General features: G+C 39.7%; 2 protein-coding genes across 2 annotated transcripts in view; one reads left to right on the plus strand and one right to left on the minus strand.

Moving 5' to 3' along the window:
* The window catches only part of LOC146385993 (parvalbumin-7-like), a 49,253-nt gene extending 34,996 nt beyond the window's left edge, over nucleotides 1-14,257 (minus strand). The window contains exon 1 of the mRNA XM_084932001.1: nucleotides 14,106-14,257. Within this exon, the coding sequence (XP_084788127.1) occupies nucleotides 14,106-14,112 (7 nt within the window). The 5' untranslated portion in view covers nucleotides 14,113-14,257. The remainder of the gene's footprint in view (nucleotides 1-14,105) is intronic.
* Nucleotides 1-19,136, plus strand: part of ncf4 (neutrophil cytosolic factor 4) — a 36,752-nt gene that overhangs the window by 12,286 nt on the left and 5,330 nt on the right. Inside the window, exons 6-7 of the mRNA XM_084932003.1 lie at nucleotides 4,066-4,117; nucleotides 14,244-14,342. Coding sequence (XP_084788129.1) covers nucleotides 4,066-4,117; nucleotides 14,244-14,342 — 151 coding nt within the window. The remainder of the gene's footprint in view (nucleotides 1-4,065; nucleotides 4,118-14,243; nucleotides 14,343-19,136) is intronic.

Raw genomic sequence — 19,136 nt, forward strand, 5'->3', positions numbered from 1 at the left:
GCTGTTAACTTTGAGTACTCAGTCAATACTGAAGGTCATATAGACTGCAAATTTAATTGCACAGAAATGAAAGCAGAGAGAGATGAAACTTTGTATTTCAATTTAAGTCTTGCAGTTTGGCTTTTGGTGATGTACACAAGGAGATACCAATGCTGGCAGTGAATCAGTGCTAAAAACATGTGATGCTCCTCTTCACCTGAAACTTGGCTTAAGCGCTCCACTTTTAATTTAAAGGTATAAACATTTTGCGCATCTATGAATTCAGGGTCAGTTGACCACATATGATCACAACATGTGTTTTGCTTATATAAGCTTTTACTTCTTCCATAACAATACATTAATAGGCATTTAGCCCACACACAAATTCAAAATGAATTCACTGAGGGTTGAATAACAGCTTAGATCTCACTGAGCATACGGAGAAAAACTGAAATGCTGCTGCATTCAACACCCAGTTGTCTTGGTTGTCATAAATCACATGGAAACTCTTCAAGCTTCCACACGAGGCTTAGTCTTGGGTTGGTCATATAGGGAAGGTCTGCGTCATCTTAATGCATAATGGACCTTTTTTTCAGGTCATGACTAAGAGAGCATTCAAAATCCTTTGTATTTATGGCTTTACTATGTTCTTATCAGGAAATATGAAGAAAAAAGCCTTCCAGAGGATGAATTAACTTAATACTTTATGTAATGGCTGTCCATTTAGATGTGGAATTAAAAGGCTTGGCTCCCAGCTGCAAGCAGTCTGCTTTTAAAATGAATTTCTTCTCATAACTGCAAATTATTTTGTCATAAATAACATGGCTAAGGTCAGGATGATGGCGAGCGCTTCTGCAAAAAACTGCAGGTATGAAGTAAATCAGTTGAGCAATAAGCTTAGAGAGTTCACTTGTGATGGCCACCATGCAGCTTTGCATGAATATAATTGGATACCTAGGAGTCAGCTGGTAGCCAAACAGCTGATGAGTGATTCACTCGTGTGCTTCGAACTTCAGTCATTTATTGCAAGAACAACTTCAGCTCCCTGCCTGAACTATTTCCCCCAACGCAACGTGAGTCTTTTATCGCACACAATGTGCGTTTGCTTTTATAGTGTAGATATATTTATAGTATTTGATTCTTAAAACTACTGTACACATGTGAGAAATGACAGCATCAGTAGCTGAGAGACAGGCTGATATGACTGATCATGTAGACGTAGTAAAAACTTGATCTGCTCAATAAATCTGTATTGATTTTCTGAAGATTTGTAAAATACAGTATTGTTTTTTATTATTCAAAGACTCAAGGAGTCCTTAAAAAGTAGGGGTCAGTTTGTTATGGATGAGTTTGAGTGTAAGAAACAGCAGTGTATTGATATTGTTAATCAGAGGACAGGTGCTGTCGCTCAAAAAAAACGTAAATATTTGATGTCAAATCAAAGAAGGGTGTCCTGACCTGATGACGTCTCAGCTGAGGCAAGGGCACCTTAATTTGGCATTAACCTCCTGAGACCTGAACTCTTTCATGGCATGCATTTTCAGTTTTTCTTTGCTATTTAGACTGATTGGGACCTGATGAATGTAAAAACAAAGAATGACTCGATTGTTTGTTTTTTTTTACTTGATTTTTGTTTCGGAGAAAAAAGAGATCCACATAAGAGGACAGTTGCTTTAAATTTTGATAGAACAGTGGCAGGATAATGTCCTCGTAAGTGGATATCAGGCCCTTGTAGAGCAAAATTTAGTATTTTGGTCTAGACAACCCAAAATGTGATGTCCACATATGTGGACGCCAGACCTAGGAGGATATCTCTATCTATAAAGGCTTTTTATCCTTTTCATGTTCTACTTCCTCATTTATAATGGCCATTTAGACTTTTGATTGGTCCCTTTCCCTGTGGCTGGATTACATCAACAGAAGATGTGGTAAAAGCAGAGTCTCTCAACAGGAACCTTATGCAAAAGCAGACTTTCATTGCTTCTTCTGCTCTTAGATCGCCTGTCTCGGTTTGTATGGCCTTTTGGTTGATTTGTCTGTTGGAACATTTGAAGAAACTGTTAATTCCTTCCTGAAGAATTGCTACATATTTGATTTTCACATGGTCTTTCACTGCCAGTACCTATGTTGCTTCAGTATTCTGCAGTAAATACAGTACCTTTCTGAAAGGACGGTACTGTGCAACAGTCTCAAGCAAGCTTTCTCGTTTATTTTGATTTTGCTTCCAAAGATTGACATTTTCTTGTAATTTTGAAAAGGGTTTTTAACCAGTAGGGTTTCAAAGTTGTTGGGTTTTTTTTGGACTTCTTTCTTTTTACTTCCAGTCAAGTCCTTGTACATGACCATTTTTAAAATAATGTTTGATTTTTGCTTTTGGTTCTTTAGCCACTTGACAAAACAGTAGCCTATGAATCATTCAAGTGTAAAAAAGAAGCCTAACTCAAAGGATGAATCAGTGTTGTGTCTACAAATAACAGAAAACTTCAGCGCTTTGCTATTAGGAGCCCAAAATTCGTTCCCATTTCTTTAGTTTAATCTATAAGAAATGTCACGGGTAATACAGTTTGTCCGACATAGAAATTGTACTTTTGCACTCTCAAAGAGTTATGAGCTTTAGTGTGCAGTGTGTCCTTAACAATATTGAGGAAGTAGAAAGAAGAAGTGGCAGGCCTCAAAAACTGCACTGAAAATCACAGGCCTTATGGAGTGATGGATCCAATGTCACGTTATTGGTTTAAATCATCATTAATGTGTACATAAGAGGTCAGGAGAGAGGCACAGTAGTTATTTACAGCCATCTGTGAAACACGGTGGAGGCTCAGTCATGGTTTGGGCTGCATGTCACTCGGTGGTGATGGAAATCTTGTCAAAATTGATGCAATACTGAATGCAGAAAAATACCATCAGATTTTGATCCAGCATGCAGTACGACCTGGAAAGCATATTACTGACAACTCCCTCATTTTTATACATTGTAATGATCCCAAACATACTAACAGTGCAGTAAAAGCATACCCGTACAGAAGCCTGGAGAACTATTCCTGAAATGACAAGAAAGAGACAGAGTTCAGGATCTGTTGACGAATAAAAGCGGTCAAACCAAATATTGACTATTGGACTCATTAGAATTTTTATAAGGCATTTCTGTTTGTTTGAATATTTCAATGAATCTCTGCCACTACATCCAAAATAAAAAAATGCTAGGTGTTTCAGGTATTTTATTTTCAGACATGTTTAATACAAAAGACTTTCTTTGTGCTTGTGCATTGTAACTCTGTGAAGCAGTGCAGCATAACAGTGCTTTGACCTAAATGTGACCATACCCACCACGCTCATAGTGACAATTTTAATATCCTTACCATTCTTAGTTTAGCATGATAGCATGGCAAATTTAATCAAGGAAACCAATTTGTCCAACAAGTGTTGGACAAATTGAAATTTTGAAAGTGCTGAATGAAAAGTTTAAGGGCTGCGTGAGTTAAAATGTATATTTGTTTAATAATGTCTAATATTAATACATTATTATTATTATTATTAATAATAGTGTCTGTTGACCACATATTAACCTTTTATGTGGAATCAATACACCTGTGTGCTTAAATAATGTGAAAGGGTTTATGGCCCTGAAAATGAGTGTTTTCCAGCATTTATTGACACATTGTTTCCCAGAGTGAGTGTTTTAAACATGTAGTCGCTCCAGTAAGACAAAGAGTCAAATTTAATTATTTCTCATTTTCTTTAAAATCGTTATGGGTTCAAATTAATCACGTTAGATAGAAAAACAGTTATCATAACTGCAGCAGACTTTTCTCTGTCTTGTCAATTACATTTAAGCTTACTCTAAAGCTTACTGTGCTTTATCATTCAGGCCTTGTGGAGCTGACCAGAGAGAGCAGACTGAGCTTTCGAAAAGGGAAACAGCTTCCCAGTTTCTTGATGTTACAGGAAATATCTCTGAAATATGACTGCTGAAATATCTCTTGCGGATTCATCAGAGCGTTAAACTTTGAGGTCTCTTCGAGGAATTACTTGTATGCAGACAGTGTTCCCTTATATGGCTTGTCTCTATCCATCTGTGTCTTCTAGGAAACAAGTGAAGTCACAAAAGATGGACCTCTTCTCCTCCCCCAGGGCTGAGGTTGGTGTAATTACTATTTTTTGTGCTGTTGCAACCCACGGAGTAACGACCTTTGTAGTCAAACAACCACGCAGAATGCACCGCATCACCCCGAGAAGCACAATGTGATCCTATAAGCACCATCGGCATGACTGCTTTTCATGGCACACACACACACAAACACACACGACTTTATACAGCCGTGGCCACAGAAACCAGTATTTGGTGAAAGTCACAAACTAAGTGCATAAATAAACCCTAAAAAACAGATACCATACATAAGTGTGCCATCTGATGTGACAAATCATTAATTACGGCGTCTTTTGTCAAATGTTGTGCTGCGCCTTTTGTCCTTCCATTCTCCCTTGACGCTGTTGACCTCATCAATAGTTCCTGCTTCGCTTCACTTCCTTTTTTAATTTCTGTATCCGTTTCTCTTTTCGTATTAACCTCCTGTTCCCACACTCTCTTCTCCTCCCTTCCACACCCCTCCCCTTAAGCATCCCTTAACTTTTGTCCTTTTCCTCGCCCCTCCCTTTGTCTGTCTCTTTCCAAGGTTGCAACCATCTCTCGTCCCTCTCTCCCCCCTCCTCTCTTTCACATCCTCTCATTTCCATTCTATCCACACCTTCCTCCCTGATGCTGATGATGGAAAGAGAAACCCATTTATATTCTAAAGTCGTTTTTCTAGGAGCTGTGTGATTTGGAGGTTGTGGAGCACTTGTGGTTCAGGTGCTGGTGTGCAGATTTGGGCATGAGGTCAGGTCAGAGGATGAAGCAGTTATGACCTGCCAATTAAACTCTCCATGAGGGTAAAAAAAAGAGCTTTTATTCTTTATGTGGTCAGCACAATCTTGGACTGAATTTTGAACGCACATGCAGGCTTCTACGCTAAAAGAGCTCATATTGGTTTGACTCATTCCCTTTAACCAAGATCACCAGATCCCAAATCTAATCTTACTCCTACTGTGTTTTTTTAATAATATTTATCCCTCCAAACCATTAAAACCTTCAAAAAGTGACGAGAGGCCTCACTTTCAAGACTTACAATTCAGAATGATCCTCACAAAAATATAGCAGGACACAGATATGCCAATGCCTAGCAGCGAGTCTAAATGGCTATTTTAAAAAATCAGTTAATCAGTTGAGCCTTAATATTGTTTGCGTGGGAATAGAAATGTTGATAGTACAGTCAGACTGATGGAGGACAGCCCTTCTGTCATCTGGTTGCATTACAGTGTGTAAAAATATCTCATCTCTTGTACGTGTATTGTTGGTTTGTGCAAATTTGCACAGCAGAAATGTTATTCTCATGAGGTAAGTTTTGTTTGTCATCTAATCCTAAAAGTTACTTCATTTACCAGCATGTTAAAGGAGACCAGAACCAATAGTTATAATACCTCTAAATAACAAAATTCTACTATTAGTAAAAATGCACAAGTACTCCTTTATTAGTGCAGTTTGAAGCCTACCACAGGCAGTAGATTTTGTCAAAAAATGTATACTCAAATACTAACCAGTACTAAAATTGATTAATGGATTAGGTAGTGATTTGCAACAGTATTGATAAAATTCCATCTTTGCGTCCTACAGCTAGCACACAACTTCACACAGCATGCTGCAGACAGGCAGGTACACAGCCCCTCCCCTCACTACCAGCTGAACACGTGAACAGCTGCAGATCAAACTTGGAGAAGTCTCTAAAATAATGTCAACCTAGTTTTTATGAGGAATTTCACAAAGTCATTAAAACACTGGTTTCAACAACATTAAAGTTTTAAAGAGTTATACCTGACTGCACACGTTAATGTTAGCCATGTTAGTGGCTAGTGGCTGATTAATAAGTGACAATGTTTAGATTAGAGCTAGAAAGCAAATGGTATCAGTCCTTCCCGTCTATAACCTCAGTGTTAGTATAACAGGATAATACAATTATTTGTGTTTAAAACATACTATAGTTTTCTTACAGTCACAAATTGAAGCTGGGAAAAGTCTATCAGAAGCTATACAGAAACAGCAGCATCTTAACAACTGATCAGGAACAAAAATATGGAGTCAAGTCACTAGGAGCAGGAAAACAGGAAATAAAAGGGGGTGTGGCTGAATACTTTTGCATTGTCGCAGTATCTCATCAGTATTGTTTACATTTTTTATCAGCCTCATAATTTTTCCCTTTTTGCTCCACACTATTGAAAGGATCTTGAGAGACTCACATATTTTCCTCGATTTTGGTATCGGGTTTGAAAATAGTGACAACCCCAGTTTGCGCAGAAGCATCAATCTCCTGCTTTTTTACTTCTGAGGGGCAAACAATCGGGAAAAAAAGTTGCCTTAAAGGGAAATGAGCTTTAAAGCCGTTTGTTTCAGAACTGTTGAACTGTTAATAAGGTTGATTTACTTGAGTAGCGTCCAAGAAAAACAATGGAAATAAGCATTTTCAGAAAATGGTGGCCACACACTGAAGTGGAGCTTCATGAAAAAATAGTAATAAGACTATAACACATCAGTTACATCAGTTTGTAGCCCTGCGATAGACTGGTGACCTCTCCAGGGTGTACCCCGCCTCTCACCCTATGGGATAGGCTGCAGCCCCCCCACTGTGACCTTGATAAGTACAAGCAGAAGAGAATGGATGGATGGAAGAATTGTTGTCCAGAATACACATGTATATATCTGATTTTTAAAACTTTGTGTTTTGGACATGTATGCCAAGTAGTGCATTTTTAAGGAGATTATACTGCGATATTGAAGTATATTTTTATTGAAGTACCTCCAACTTTCAGTACAAAGTAAATGTCAGTATAATGTAATAATGTAGGAAATCAAATGGGGATGTTGCAAGTTAGTTAAAAAGTCAAAAAATAATGTTTAAAAAAAATGTTTTTTTTTCAGCAAATATTGTTAAAGGCTTTTTTCTTCAAATCTGTTTCATCTCATACTCAGCAGCAGCATTTACAGCAAAATGAAAGATAATCAAAAACATTATGGCTTCATTGGTGTTTGTTCACATTTCATTTACTGTCTAATTTACAGAGCAGATTTATTTCTAAAGTCATCGCCATAGAATGACCGTTTCCTTTTTCCATCATGCGTCAGTATTTTGTGAATCATGAAAAGAGATTTCTAAAATCACTGGTCACCTGTCCAGAGTGTACCACACCTATAGGACTGGATAAGCAGTTAAGAAAACAGATCATGTGCGGCTTTATTTATTTATTTTTACCTGTGTCCGCCTGAAGTGTCTCCCTTTGGCTATATCGCACCATTGTTCCATTAATTTCTCTGAAGCTGTTGAAGCAAGTTAAAGTTATTTAGGGATAGACTGAAATATTCACAGCTGACATAATAGCAGCACTGACTAATAGCTGAATCGATCCACTGTCAGCTAATTTGATGACGCAATCATTTGTAATACTTTGTAGAGAGAGACACCTTTGCTCGGTTGTGTAAGCGGCTATGTCTGCACAGTATGGAGTCTGTAATATGAGTACATGTCCTCAGGCAAAGTGTGTTTCAGTTCTTGAACTCTGTGTGCTATATCGCCTTTCAAAAGCATTTAACTTTACTAACCTTGCTCGACACAGAAAAAAGGATGCAGGCACACACATTGCATTTCTCTCTGCACACTCCAGTGGTCTTTTATTTCCAAACTAAAAGAAGCAGCTCCATTTTACTCTCTCCTCTTCTCTCTCTCTCTCTCTCCCCTCTCTCCCACACAAAAGTAAAACACTGGTGTACTCTACCCATGAAGCTGCCAGCCTACTCAACATTTATTTTAGCTTTCTCTCCTTTTCTAGCTGAAAAGCTTATCCTTCCTCTGTGCGTTAGTGTGTGTTGGTGTGTGTCCTGCTGTGTGTTTTCCAGCACACCAAAGTGGCTGTCCAAACAATGATCAATGGCCAGCCTGAGCCTGATGGATAAGAGCAGAGCGCAGCATTTGTCACAGCAGAGCCGGTACAAGTGTTAGCGTTTACGCTGCAGCACTTCTTTCCACTCCACTTAGTATTAGCTCAGGCTTAGCCCCAAAACACTGCTATGAGTAATTGTCAGCTGTAGTACTATGAGCTTCAGACAAGGTCAACGGGACAGGCTGCTCGTCGTTAGGAGGACTTTAACGAGGCAGACACTGGTGGCATGATTTGGCTGATCTGAAAATTGAGTTAGGGAAAGAAATAAAGATAGATAAACGATATAAAAAAGGCAAAAAGATATATTAAAGAATCACAAAGGGTGGGAAAAATATCAATAAAACTAGAAAATAAAAAACCAAAGAGGTCCTTATCGAGGGATAAGACCGTTAAGGCAGAAATTACAATTTTAGATGAAAAACTGATTAGGAAGTGTTAGTGCTTATCTTCACTGGCAAAAATGTGACAAATGTGTTAAAGTAACCAAGAATTTATGAGACTTGATTCCAGACACTAGAAAATATCAAAGTGCCATCGTGTCATAGAGCAGGTTTTATCAGTGTGCCTGTGCCGAAATGTTTATGTACAGATACAGTATGTGTCAGCAACGTTGTGTTTCTGCCTGTTAGATGTAGGCCATATTAGATACTGTAAACAATACGTTGAACAGTTACTTGACTGTGAGCCACATGTTAACGGTGAGTCACAGTATGAAAATCAAAGTTCTAGCGGTTCAGAAACCATTACCTCGCTCATTGTCACCATCACTCGCATCAATCTAGTTTTGCATCAGTGGAAATCTGTTGAAAGTCGAAAAACAATCTACGCTTTGAGATTCAAGGTCTTGCTCTCTAGCAAGTGCAAACATTGTCTTTAACTTATGAATGTGTTGATTATTTGAGAAACAGGAAAAAAAAGACTAAAAACCGAGTTTGTGCATTACTAACAAGCTTAAAGGTCAATTTTTGGTGTGACCTCCATTATTCTTTAATACAGCCTGAACTCTCTTCAGCAAATGTTTTTATAATTTGTCCAAATAGGCTTCAAGAATAGTTCTCCAGAACATTTCAAATGTGGATTTATCACTCCATACGAGTGTTGTCTCGCTCCTTCCTTTAGATATGCCAAGTTTAAGTATAGCTTCCACCTTATTAGTTCAACTACATTATTTTATGCCAGTCAGACTGTGCTGTCTTTGGCATTTTCCATAGAATCAACTTCAGAAATGGGGGAAAAAATATTTGTGACTTGCTGCAAATAACAAAGTGCCTAAAGAATCAATTTCTAACTGGTTCTTTGCTAAGTTTGCTGTGAACACTGGTTCTTCTGTTGAGTTGCAGTGTTTTGTTATACTTAACAAATTAATAAAAAAGTGAACTTTCCTCTGAGAATAGTTAGGTACAAGAACTGGACTGAAACATGAATGAAAAAGCAGCCAATGTCCAAAGAGACACTTTGAAAGACCGTTAGAGACCCTCGAGAACTATCGCTCAACACCAAAAACAAAGTCTGTCTCATTGGAAGCAAAATATAAAGAAATGAGGGGTGTCAACTTTTTCACAGTACTATATACACACACACACACTCAACCTCTGCAACCTGTGTCCATTGTTATATGTATAAAAAGACATGTTTTCTACTATAATCCTTCACCCCAGGCCTTCTAGGAAATGGGGCATCCATTTAAAAAAGACACTTCCATTAAGCATCATCCTCCCTATTGCCACACTAACGAGCTGAGGGTTTAACAAGCTCATTAAGGCGGGGTCAGTGAAAGACTAATTGTACTGGATGATTGCCCCTGTGGCTTTCTGAACCCAAGGGCTGTGCGACTACATTTAGAGACCAGCTTTTCGCTGTGCGGTGTACCAACACCAACCATCGGCGCACGATAATGAAAGTAGCGTGTGTGTAGACAAAGACGAGACTCTACGGTCTTATAGTTTGCTTTGCATGGCTGTTGAACAACAAGAAATGACACAGAGAAGGACATCAGGAAGTCTTTTTTTTCACCACTAATGTGTCTTGTGATACATTAGGAAAGACAGATTTTAAGGGACGGATGCTTTGACTGCTTTCAGTTCTGCCTCTATTGATGTCACTGCTGGGGGGAGGAGCTGATTCCTTTTCTTTTTGTGAGGAATTTAATCTTAAATGAATGGTGGAATAAGACAATGGGCTAATAGAAGAAAAAACTACATGTTTATAAATGTATGAAAGCTTACTTCCTTAAGGCTTACAGTCTTTCTAAAATTCACTGTACTGGCCAGATAAAGAGTCCGGTGGTCATTTTGTTACGGAGTTGTATGGCAGACAATCTTTTTGGGTCATTTGGCATCACATGATCATAGTGTCATCACATTGCTAAAATCACCTCAAAGCTCAGCTCTGCTAATGATTGCTGGGGGCTTGAACTGAACCCCTTTTGATTTCCTCCTGTGTGCCTCTCAGGATAACATTGAGGACAAATTCTTCCCACCCAGCTCCCATAAATGCTAACAACGACTAACATCACCATCATAACGTTTATTGCATCTAACACTTAGTCATATGTCTATGCGCAGCCCAATCTTACCAACAATGAGAACTCGTAGTTTACACTCATCAAGCTAACGACTTGATTCGAAGGCTAAATTATTAATGGAGACGCAGAGGGACATAGTTTAAAAACAGAAAGGAGTCTCTGGATGAAAGAGGCTGAAACAGAGATAAAGGGAAAATGACAAGTAGAAGTAAAAGGATAAAGAGGCGGAATAAAGCTGGCGCTGCTTTGGAGAGAGAGAAAAGAGGTGCAGAAAGATGGGGAATTGGTTTGTCACATCATATTTTGTGTTTGTGCTACAGATACCAGCTTATCATCTCCAACACATTGTCCCATCATGTATAAATTACAGGCAGCGGCGGGTCAACGCTGTAATAAAAACAGCGTCTGGAATAATGCATTAAAAATAGCAGCCCCAAATTCAAAGTGCACGTGTCCTCAGGGTCAGGGTAATCTCAGTGGATTGTTAATCCAGCCAGCTCCCTCTCTCCCCAGCTTCATTAATCTGCCACCAGTCTGCGTCTCATTTTCTGTGGACACACATGCAGCACACACGTGCACTCACTCACACTCACACTCAGATTTGGACACAGACACAGAAAGTAAAATTCAGGATTTACACACCAAGTTTCTAATGCAGGCTATATCAGGTGTGACCAAAAGGCTGAGTGATTGTGTCTGTTAACACTTCAGTGTAGTCTACTTGTGGATAGCTCATAGCTTCTGGTGCTTGTACTGGTTTTTAGATCACTCCTGTTTTGTTCTGTTTCTCTATGGATTTGCACAGACAGGATTGAATGGTGACAAAAGTTAGATCTGTGGCTATTATTTTCACACCCACATCACTCAAACCAGAAGGTGGTGCATCAGGTCAGCAGCGTGACCAGAAGCATGCACGGATATGCTTGCTGCGTTGTGAAACAGAACTTGCCCTGCCAGGTCAGACTGTTACGAGCGTGCTGTACTCTTACTCCCTGAGGTCGTGAGCTAGTACGTTCAGTGCAATTTGAGTTAAACGCTCACTTTTAATGTGGTTTAAGGAGATCCACTTTGCTCTGCAGATGTGCCTGCAAGTGGTCAAAATGGGATTTCCAAACATCGCAGGAGTGACATCCATGAAGGAAATTACAAAAACACCACCTGAATTTAAATTTAGGTGGTGCACTCTGCACTTTCTGTTGTTTTTGATTACAGCTTACAGCATGTATTTATTTACAGTCACTATTCATATTACCATCTCTGTATGTGGTTAACTCAAGTTGACTGGTTTCTTGCTGTTTAAAAAGGAATACTGGGATATTCAAGTATACTATGTACTTACCACAGGAACCAGTTCAAAACGTCTTGAACCTGCAGTAATATTTTTGGCCACTTGGGGGAGTGCAACAACATGCATACTCCATACAGACCATAAAGAAGAAGCTAATTTCAGCTGCTCCCTTGTCACAAGGGTTCAACACAGCAGGTAGTTATTCCTTTTTGACCAGGATGGCCCCAAAGGGGATTTGTGTCTCTGGCAGGAGTGTCGCGCACGCCATGCGAACATGTCAAAGCTAGCATGTTGGTAAACAGCTGCTTTTACACATCCAGTAGACAACATAGCGTTAGCATTTATTGTGATTCTTGATTAAAGCTCCATTCACTCAGGTATTTTTTTAAAACGGGGATTTTCAGCTTTCGTTTGGAAAAAATGGCCTCATGAAAATGTAAATATCCAAAAACAAACAAACAATATTAAGAGCAGGCCAACAAATATAAATCTAACTGAACAGAAATCTTGGCCAATCATATGCTTCGAAACATAATGAACTGGTGTCAAAAAGAACATAAGGCACCTTTGATGTTGCAAGACAAAAGTTTCTGTTACCACTACATGAAAGGGATTTATAACATCTCCATTTTCAATGACCTAAATCATAGTTTACGTGTGGAGAAACGGCCAAAATGCCTAGAAAAAGATCACAGATTAGCTGGAATTGGTGATGTTACTTGCAAAGCACCAAATTTAAAAACAAAACATGACAGACATGAACCTCTCTCAGTGTGTCAGGAGGATCAGGTTGAACACATAACTGGAAATCCTCCATTCACTTATGTCAGAGAGCTGCACGGATGGTGTGCAGGAGGCAGCACATGTGACACATCACTGTGAATTTACAAGAGCGTTACCTCTGTTGTCCACACATGTGCTCAATCTTACATCCCTCAGCAGCCTAGTTCTCACGTCCTGTCAAATCATGAAGTACGAAAAAACAGAGATTCCCTACTCACTCGCTGTCTCACTCCATCACTCACTCACTGCCTTCCCCAGCACCGTGCCTCTGCTTAACTTTAACTTTTCTTATCTCCTCCTCTTTTTCCACCTCTTCCTCCTCCTCATCTTCACCTCCCTCCCACTGATGTAACCGCTCTGCATTCTTTTTTCAATCGCTCCCAACCTCTCTGATTCTCCAAATTGTATTTGTTATTTTTCACTCCCTCATGTAATGGCTTTCCTCCCATTGTCTCTCACTCTAACCCCACCACCACACCAGCTCCCTCCCTCGTCCCCTTCCCCATTAGCATCCACGCGCGTGTGGGGCGTGAATGCTAATGGGAGTGCGCGGTACACCAACAAGAATGTTGTGTATTTGAGTGCACACTCCAGATTAATACAGAACAAGTATTAGTAAAAGATTATTGTAGTTTGAGTGTGTGCATGTTTGTCGTTGTGTATTACACAATGTGCGTGTGTGTAATAGACTGTTTGTCATCTGTGTGTTTGAGGAGTCTCTTAGCAAAAGGATGGGAATAGGTGTAGAGCCCCGATAATGACTCTACTGAGTTCTACTTAAAATGCAAATTCAACTTTGGGAGGCTTTTATTCCACACGCATTGATGCAGACTAGGACAGTCGAGTATCTAGCCACCCCTTCATACACACACATGTACACACACACACACACGCACACACACACACACACACCTTTACATTGCAGTGTGGCGCCTCCTCAGGCTGTATAACTTTTGAGTTTTCCAATGTCCTCGTACCAGCTTTTGACTTCATCCTACACACACTCACGCTTGTAGAAGTGACTACAGACACTGTATATCATATGTTATGTAAACGGTGCCACATGCAGGCATAGTACATAAATGTTTTCTAGATTAGAAAAAATAGGCATCTATAAAAATGGTTAACCTTGGATGCAAGCGTTTGTCACACTTTTATTTCTGATTCTCAAAATTCCATAAATATATAATAGTTGTTACTGGAACTGATCCTCAGCTGCAGTGTTAGCACACACACATGTAGAGTTTGACAGGCTTACACATATTTACCAGTATCAGCAAGAACACTGCTACTTCGGCAGCCCTCCTTTCCTCATTCCTGTGCTTTATTTCTCTCTTACACAAACATACCTTAAAACTCTTCTTAGCCTCACAACTTCACTTTCTTTCTATCACATATCTTTTCTGCTCAAAAATATTATCATCTTCAGGCTAATTTTTGTTCTAGCGTCCCTTCTTTCTCTCGCTCTCTCCTCTCTTAATTATACACATGCAAAAAGTGTCTTACCCGTCATTGTTCCTTCTTTGTGTTGAATCCGTAAGCTCTTTTAAATCGCTCCTCTTTTCTCTCACTGACTTTGTGTGTGCGTGGGTGTGTGTGTACTCTCTCTTTTGTGGTGTGTATATGTGCGTGTGTGTTTCTCAGGCGATGTTTGAGTTTCGCGGCAACGGCAAGGCGGAGTTGAACCTGAAGAAGGGAGAGGTGATCTTCCTGCTGCGACGAGTCAATGTCGACTGGCTGGAGGTAAGAACGGAGAGAGAAAGAGGGCGAGAATATGAGAGGGACGAGAGAAAGAGAGAAAGGTGGAGAAGGAGAGAGGCAGCAAAAGAGTGGGAGAGTGGAAGCCTGAGAAAGCTGGATGGAGAGTGAGAGGGAGGGGTGGGAAAATAAAGAAGAGGTGGAGGTGGAGATGAGATGTAAGAAAAGAAGAGGAGATTTTTTTTACGTTGAAAGAGGTGGTGTCTTCATTGGGAGTATATTGGGAAAAGTGAGGATTAAAAATAGAAGAGCTAAAGATCAGAGTGGAGCAATGAAGAGAGATGGAATTAGGGAAACATCAAGAGAGGGAAAATGAGCAATACAATTATGAAGAAGAGTGAAGAAGAGAAAGAAAGTAATGGTTAAGTGATGGTTGTCTGCTTTTAACTTAGTAGATAAAAAATAGGCAGGATAAGAAAGTAAGGAGAACAGAGAGAGACTGCAGCCTAAATAAATGCACACACATCCACTTTCCAGTTGTCCAGCACCTCTTCCAAAAGATGGACAAAACTGATGGACAAAAGACTGAGATATTTTAGTTTTACACACATCTGAGTCCCGCAGACTGTTCTAATGTTTGCCCGGACTGTGTGCACAGATATATTCCAGTAAATATACGAACATGTATATTTATATGGAATTATATTTTGGCACTTGTGCAGTCAAATTCCTCAAAATCAATAACGCGCGCGTAGAACTCAGCAGCTAGATGCACAAAGAAGCCATTGTAGATGCGAGTGCCTGCTTGGCGAGCGTTGCAGTAGATTCATGCGCTTACAGGCAGCTCTGCTCTCAAAGCTGAATTCACTCAAATCAAGCTGACTGAAAGTCAGGTTGATTTGTTTTGAGGGCAAAAAGGAATGTAATTGGTAATGTAATTGCCCTAATGTAATTGGTAAACAGGTTATGCAATGATGTCATCCAAGAGGTCACAAAAGACCCTTAAACAACAAAAAGGAGCATCATACCAACAGTAAAATATGGTGCTGTGATGGTCTGGGGCTGTTTTGCTCCCTCAGGACCTGGAAGACTTGTAATAACTGAACCATGAATTCTGCTGTTTACAAACAGTCATCTGTTTGTGACCTCAAGCTGAAGTGTACTGGAGGATTCTGCAGCAGGACAATGATTTTGGAGTGGCTTAGTCAAAGTCCTGACCAGAATCTGATTGAGATGATGTGGCATGACCTTAAAAAGGTGGTTCATGCTCGAAAACCCTCAACTTTGGCTGAATTACAACAATTCTGCAAACATGAGTGGGCCAAAATTCCTCCTCAGCACTGTAAAAGATTCATTGCCAGTTATTGCAAATACTTCATTGCTATGGATGGCCCAGTTATTAGGTTTAGGGGGCAATCACTTTTTAACGAAGGGTCACGTAGGTTTGGATTTTTTCCCCCTTATATAATTACAAGCACTTTCATTTATGAACTGTATTTAGTTTGACTTGTGTTATCTTTGTCTAATATTTAAACTTGTTTGATGATCTGAAACATTTAAGTGTAACAAACATACAAAAAATGTGGATGTTTTTGGTGCAGAAGACTCCTTGCAGTGGATTTCATCTAACGACAGCCAGTAAGCTCTAGGACAGGGGTGGGCAACTCCAGGCCTTGAGGGCCGGTGTCCTGCAGGTCTTAGATGTTTCCTTGATCCAACACAGCTGATTCAAATGGCTAAATGACCTCCTCAACATGTCCTGAAGTTCTCCAGAGGCTTGGTAATGAACTAATTATGTGATTCAGGTGTGTTGACCCAGGGTGATATCAAAAGCCTGCAGGACACCGGCCCTTGAGGCCTGGAGTTGGCCACCCCTGCTCTAGGAAGCAATCGTGAAACCGTCATGGGATTCACATGTTCTTCTGTCGTACAGATACTGTTAGACCCTCGTACACTTTGGAAGTGATTTGCTGGTAACACATCGCTTTGAAGCTAACAGCTGTTTGCTTGCAGCTTTTCTGGGTTTTTGTTTCATAGGTGACCCTTTAACACAGGGGTGGGGGAACTCCAGGTCTCAAGGGCCGGTGTCCTGCAAGTTTTAGATGTGTCCCTGATCCAACACAGCTGATTTAAATGATTAAATGACCTCCTCAACATGTCTTGAAGTTCTCCAGAAGCCTGGTAATGAACTAATCATTTGATTCATGTGTGGTTTCAGGGTGATATCTAAAACCTGCAGGACATCAGCCTTTCATATGTCAATTAACAGTATTCTTCATTGTCATTGGTAGTTGCTTCAGTTATTCACCTGGAAGTTGCGAAGAGTTTATCATGGGTCCCACCAACTTCTCCTCACCGGCACTTTTTCCACCTGCAGTCACTTAAATGATCAAATGTCACTCACTTTCTCTTGTCTCTTGTTGCCCCGTCGCTTCAAATTGCTTCCAGCGTGTACACAGTTTTGAGGATTGCCACTGGTCTCTAGACATGTGTGACAGGAAATGTGTAAATGTAAACAAAAAACAGAAAACAAAGAAAAACCGCGAACATGGCAAGCCATGACAGTGTCCATGTTTGCAGACTGCCATGATTGAAAGACATGCACATCTGCCTATTTGTCGATTTATTTATTCCTTTATTATTTGGTCTGAGTATGTCGAAATCTGAAATGATAAAGAAATGATGTGCCAGGTTTGTAATATGTATCCACTAGTATCCACAAAGAGTTCAGCCCAATCTGAGATCTAGAATAACAACTATGAGCAATGCTTTGTATGGACCTGCTGCTTTACAATAATCTTTTGATTTGGTTTGATTTATTTGTCTTTTACATATTTTTAAAATGTTTTCACTAGGCCTTTTTTAACTGCAGAGGATAAAGAGCCAGCTCTGTGGCAAATCAGAGTCGAGTAGTCCAGTCAGTTAAACTATAATGAAAACAATCATTTAAAAAAAAGATTGACAACATCCTACTCGGAATCAGCCTACTACGGTGACCACAGAGTGCCTTCCCTGGTGTGATTGGAGAAGCTCTGCTCTAGTTTTCACTGTTTGTATGTATGAGTCGTGCACAAGTGGATATTTTTATCTAATACTCTGCATTTTTTTTAAAAAAATGCAATGCTGGAATATGGCTGCTGGCAAATAGATGTCATAGTAATTCTTCTTCATCACTCACTTTGTGAGTACTTAAAAAAAGGTCAAGAAAAAAAAGGTAAAGAAACATGCTTGATAAAACTGTGTGAGGTGTCGAGATGTGAGAACGACGCTGGGTGAGTGGGAGAGAGAAAGGAGGTGGAAGCTGCCCTGATGGGAGAGGGAAGAGAATCACCACAGAGGAGGAGGAGGATGAACTTAACCTGCCCCCAGCTTTCTAAAGAGATAGAAAAAAAAAAGTAACAGAAAACATAATCTATTTGTCCTTATGCAACACTGCAAAATGCTGAGGCTTTGTTCTTTTTTGGCAACGCTGTTATCCACACTAGTAGCATGTCTTTTGTTTTTTGTTTTTTTTGATGGGGGGTGAGGTTAATGCAACACTTACAACTTGTGAAAAGTTGACTGAGTGCATAGAGTTAGTCAGTGGACAGAGTGGATGTGGGTGGAAAACGTGACAAATCCAACTGGCATACTGGTGCGTCAAGGTAAACATTTCAAACACACCAGAGTGAAACCACAGTTTTGGAAACTGACAAATCCAGCGGATGCAAAGCTGCCAATGAGAAACAGACTTCATCACTAGCTGCTGCGACAGTGCTGCTCAGCGGCCAACTGAAAGGAGAGTGATAGGAGCGAGCAGCTGTGAAGTGTTGATGCAGAGAAAGAAGCCTGCAGGCTTGGACTGGTCGTCAGCTTTGACTTTAAGGAGAACTGGAAGTACGCTGGTAGTAGAACATACTCAGCCAATGACTGCAGTGACCAGTGACTTCTATCGAGTGACTTACAACAGAGAGTACGTCTACAGAGTCTGAAGAAAATGACACAAAGCAGGATCCAGGTTTGTTTCAACACGATCTATTCTAGGGACAATATCAGCTTAGATGGGTTTGTAATCCAATTAGTGGTAATCAGATTTTTTTTGATTAATCTTACCACTTTCAATGTATTGAAGAGCCAAGAATCCCTCAAAATTGAAGAATATTTTTGCTAAAATAAAAAAAGAGCAAATCTTTGGGGGTTGTCCACCCTTGGGAAGATTGGCAGCTGTCCTGAATATTTTTAATTTGTGAAAGATCTTTCTCCCTGTAGATTTATAAACTTCAAATAATTTGTAAATGGCCTCATACAGTAATTCTTCCCAGACTGATGGGTCCCATAATTTCCTGCCTAAAGATATGATGTTTTTCCTTCTTCACATTGAGTAAACACACATCTGACTGCTCAACAGCAGTAAAGTGCCAAACAACTTCTGTGTGAACTTTCTTTTCACATGATTGCATATCAGTGACTTTTTGTCCATGTTTTTTAACCTTATTCCTGCTAACCAACTAACCAACCAGCCAACTAACCAACCAACTAACCAACCAGTTCTGTCATTTTTTTCAATAAAGACTTCAAAAGGTCACAATAAAGTAAAAGTACCTCTTGTAGTACTTCATAGTACTTAGAGTACTGTTACTACAATTTAAGAAAGACTAAGCTCAACTATTTAAGCACATTAACTTGCAATAAGATTATCAAGTGAGTATATAAGGATATATGTATTTCTTGAATGGTGATCTGTTTTTACTGAATGTAGAAATAAAGCACATGCCGTTTTCCTTTCTAGCCTCTTTTAATCCTCATAAAAAAAACAATGGCTAATGATTACATAGATTCATTGCTCTGAATTGGAAGAGG

The sequence above is a fragment of the Perissodus microlepis genome, chromosome 6, assembly GCF_051167445.1.
Source record: "Perissodus microlepis isolate ML-2025 ecotype Zambia chromosome 6, ASM5116744v1, whole genome shotgun sequence".
NCBI classification, from domain to species: Eukaryota; Metazoa; Chordata; class Actinopteri; order Cichliformes; family Cichlidae; genus Perissodus; species Perissodus microlepis.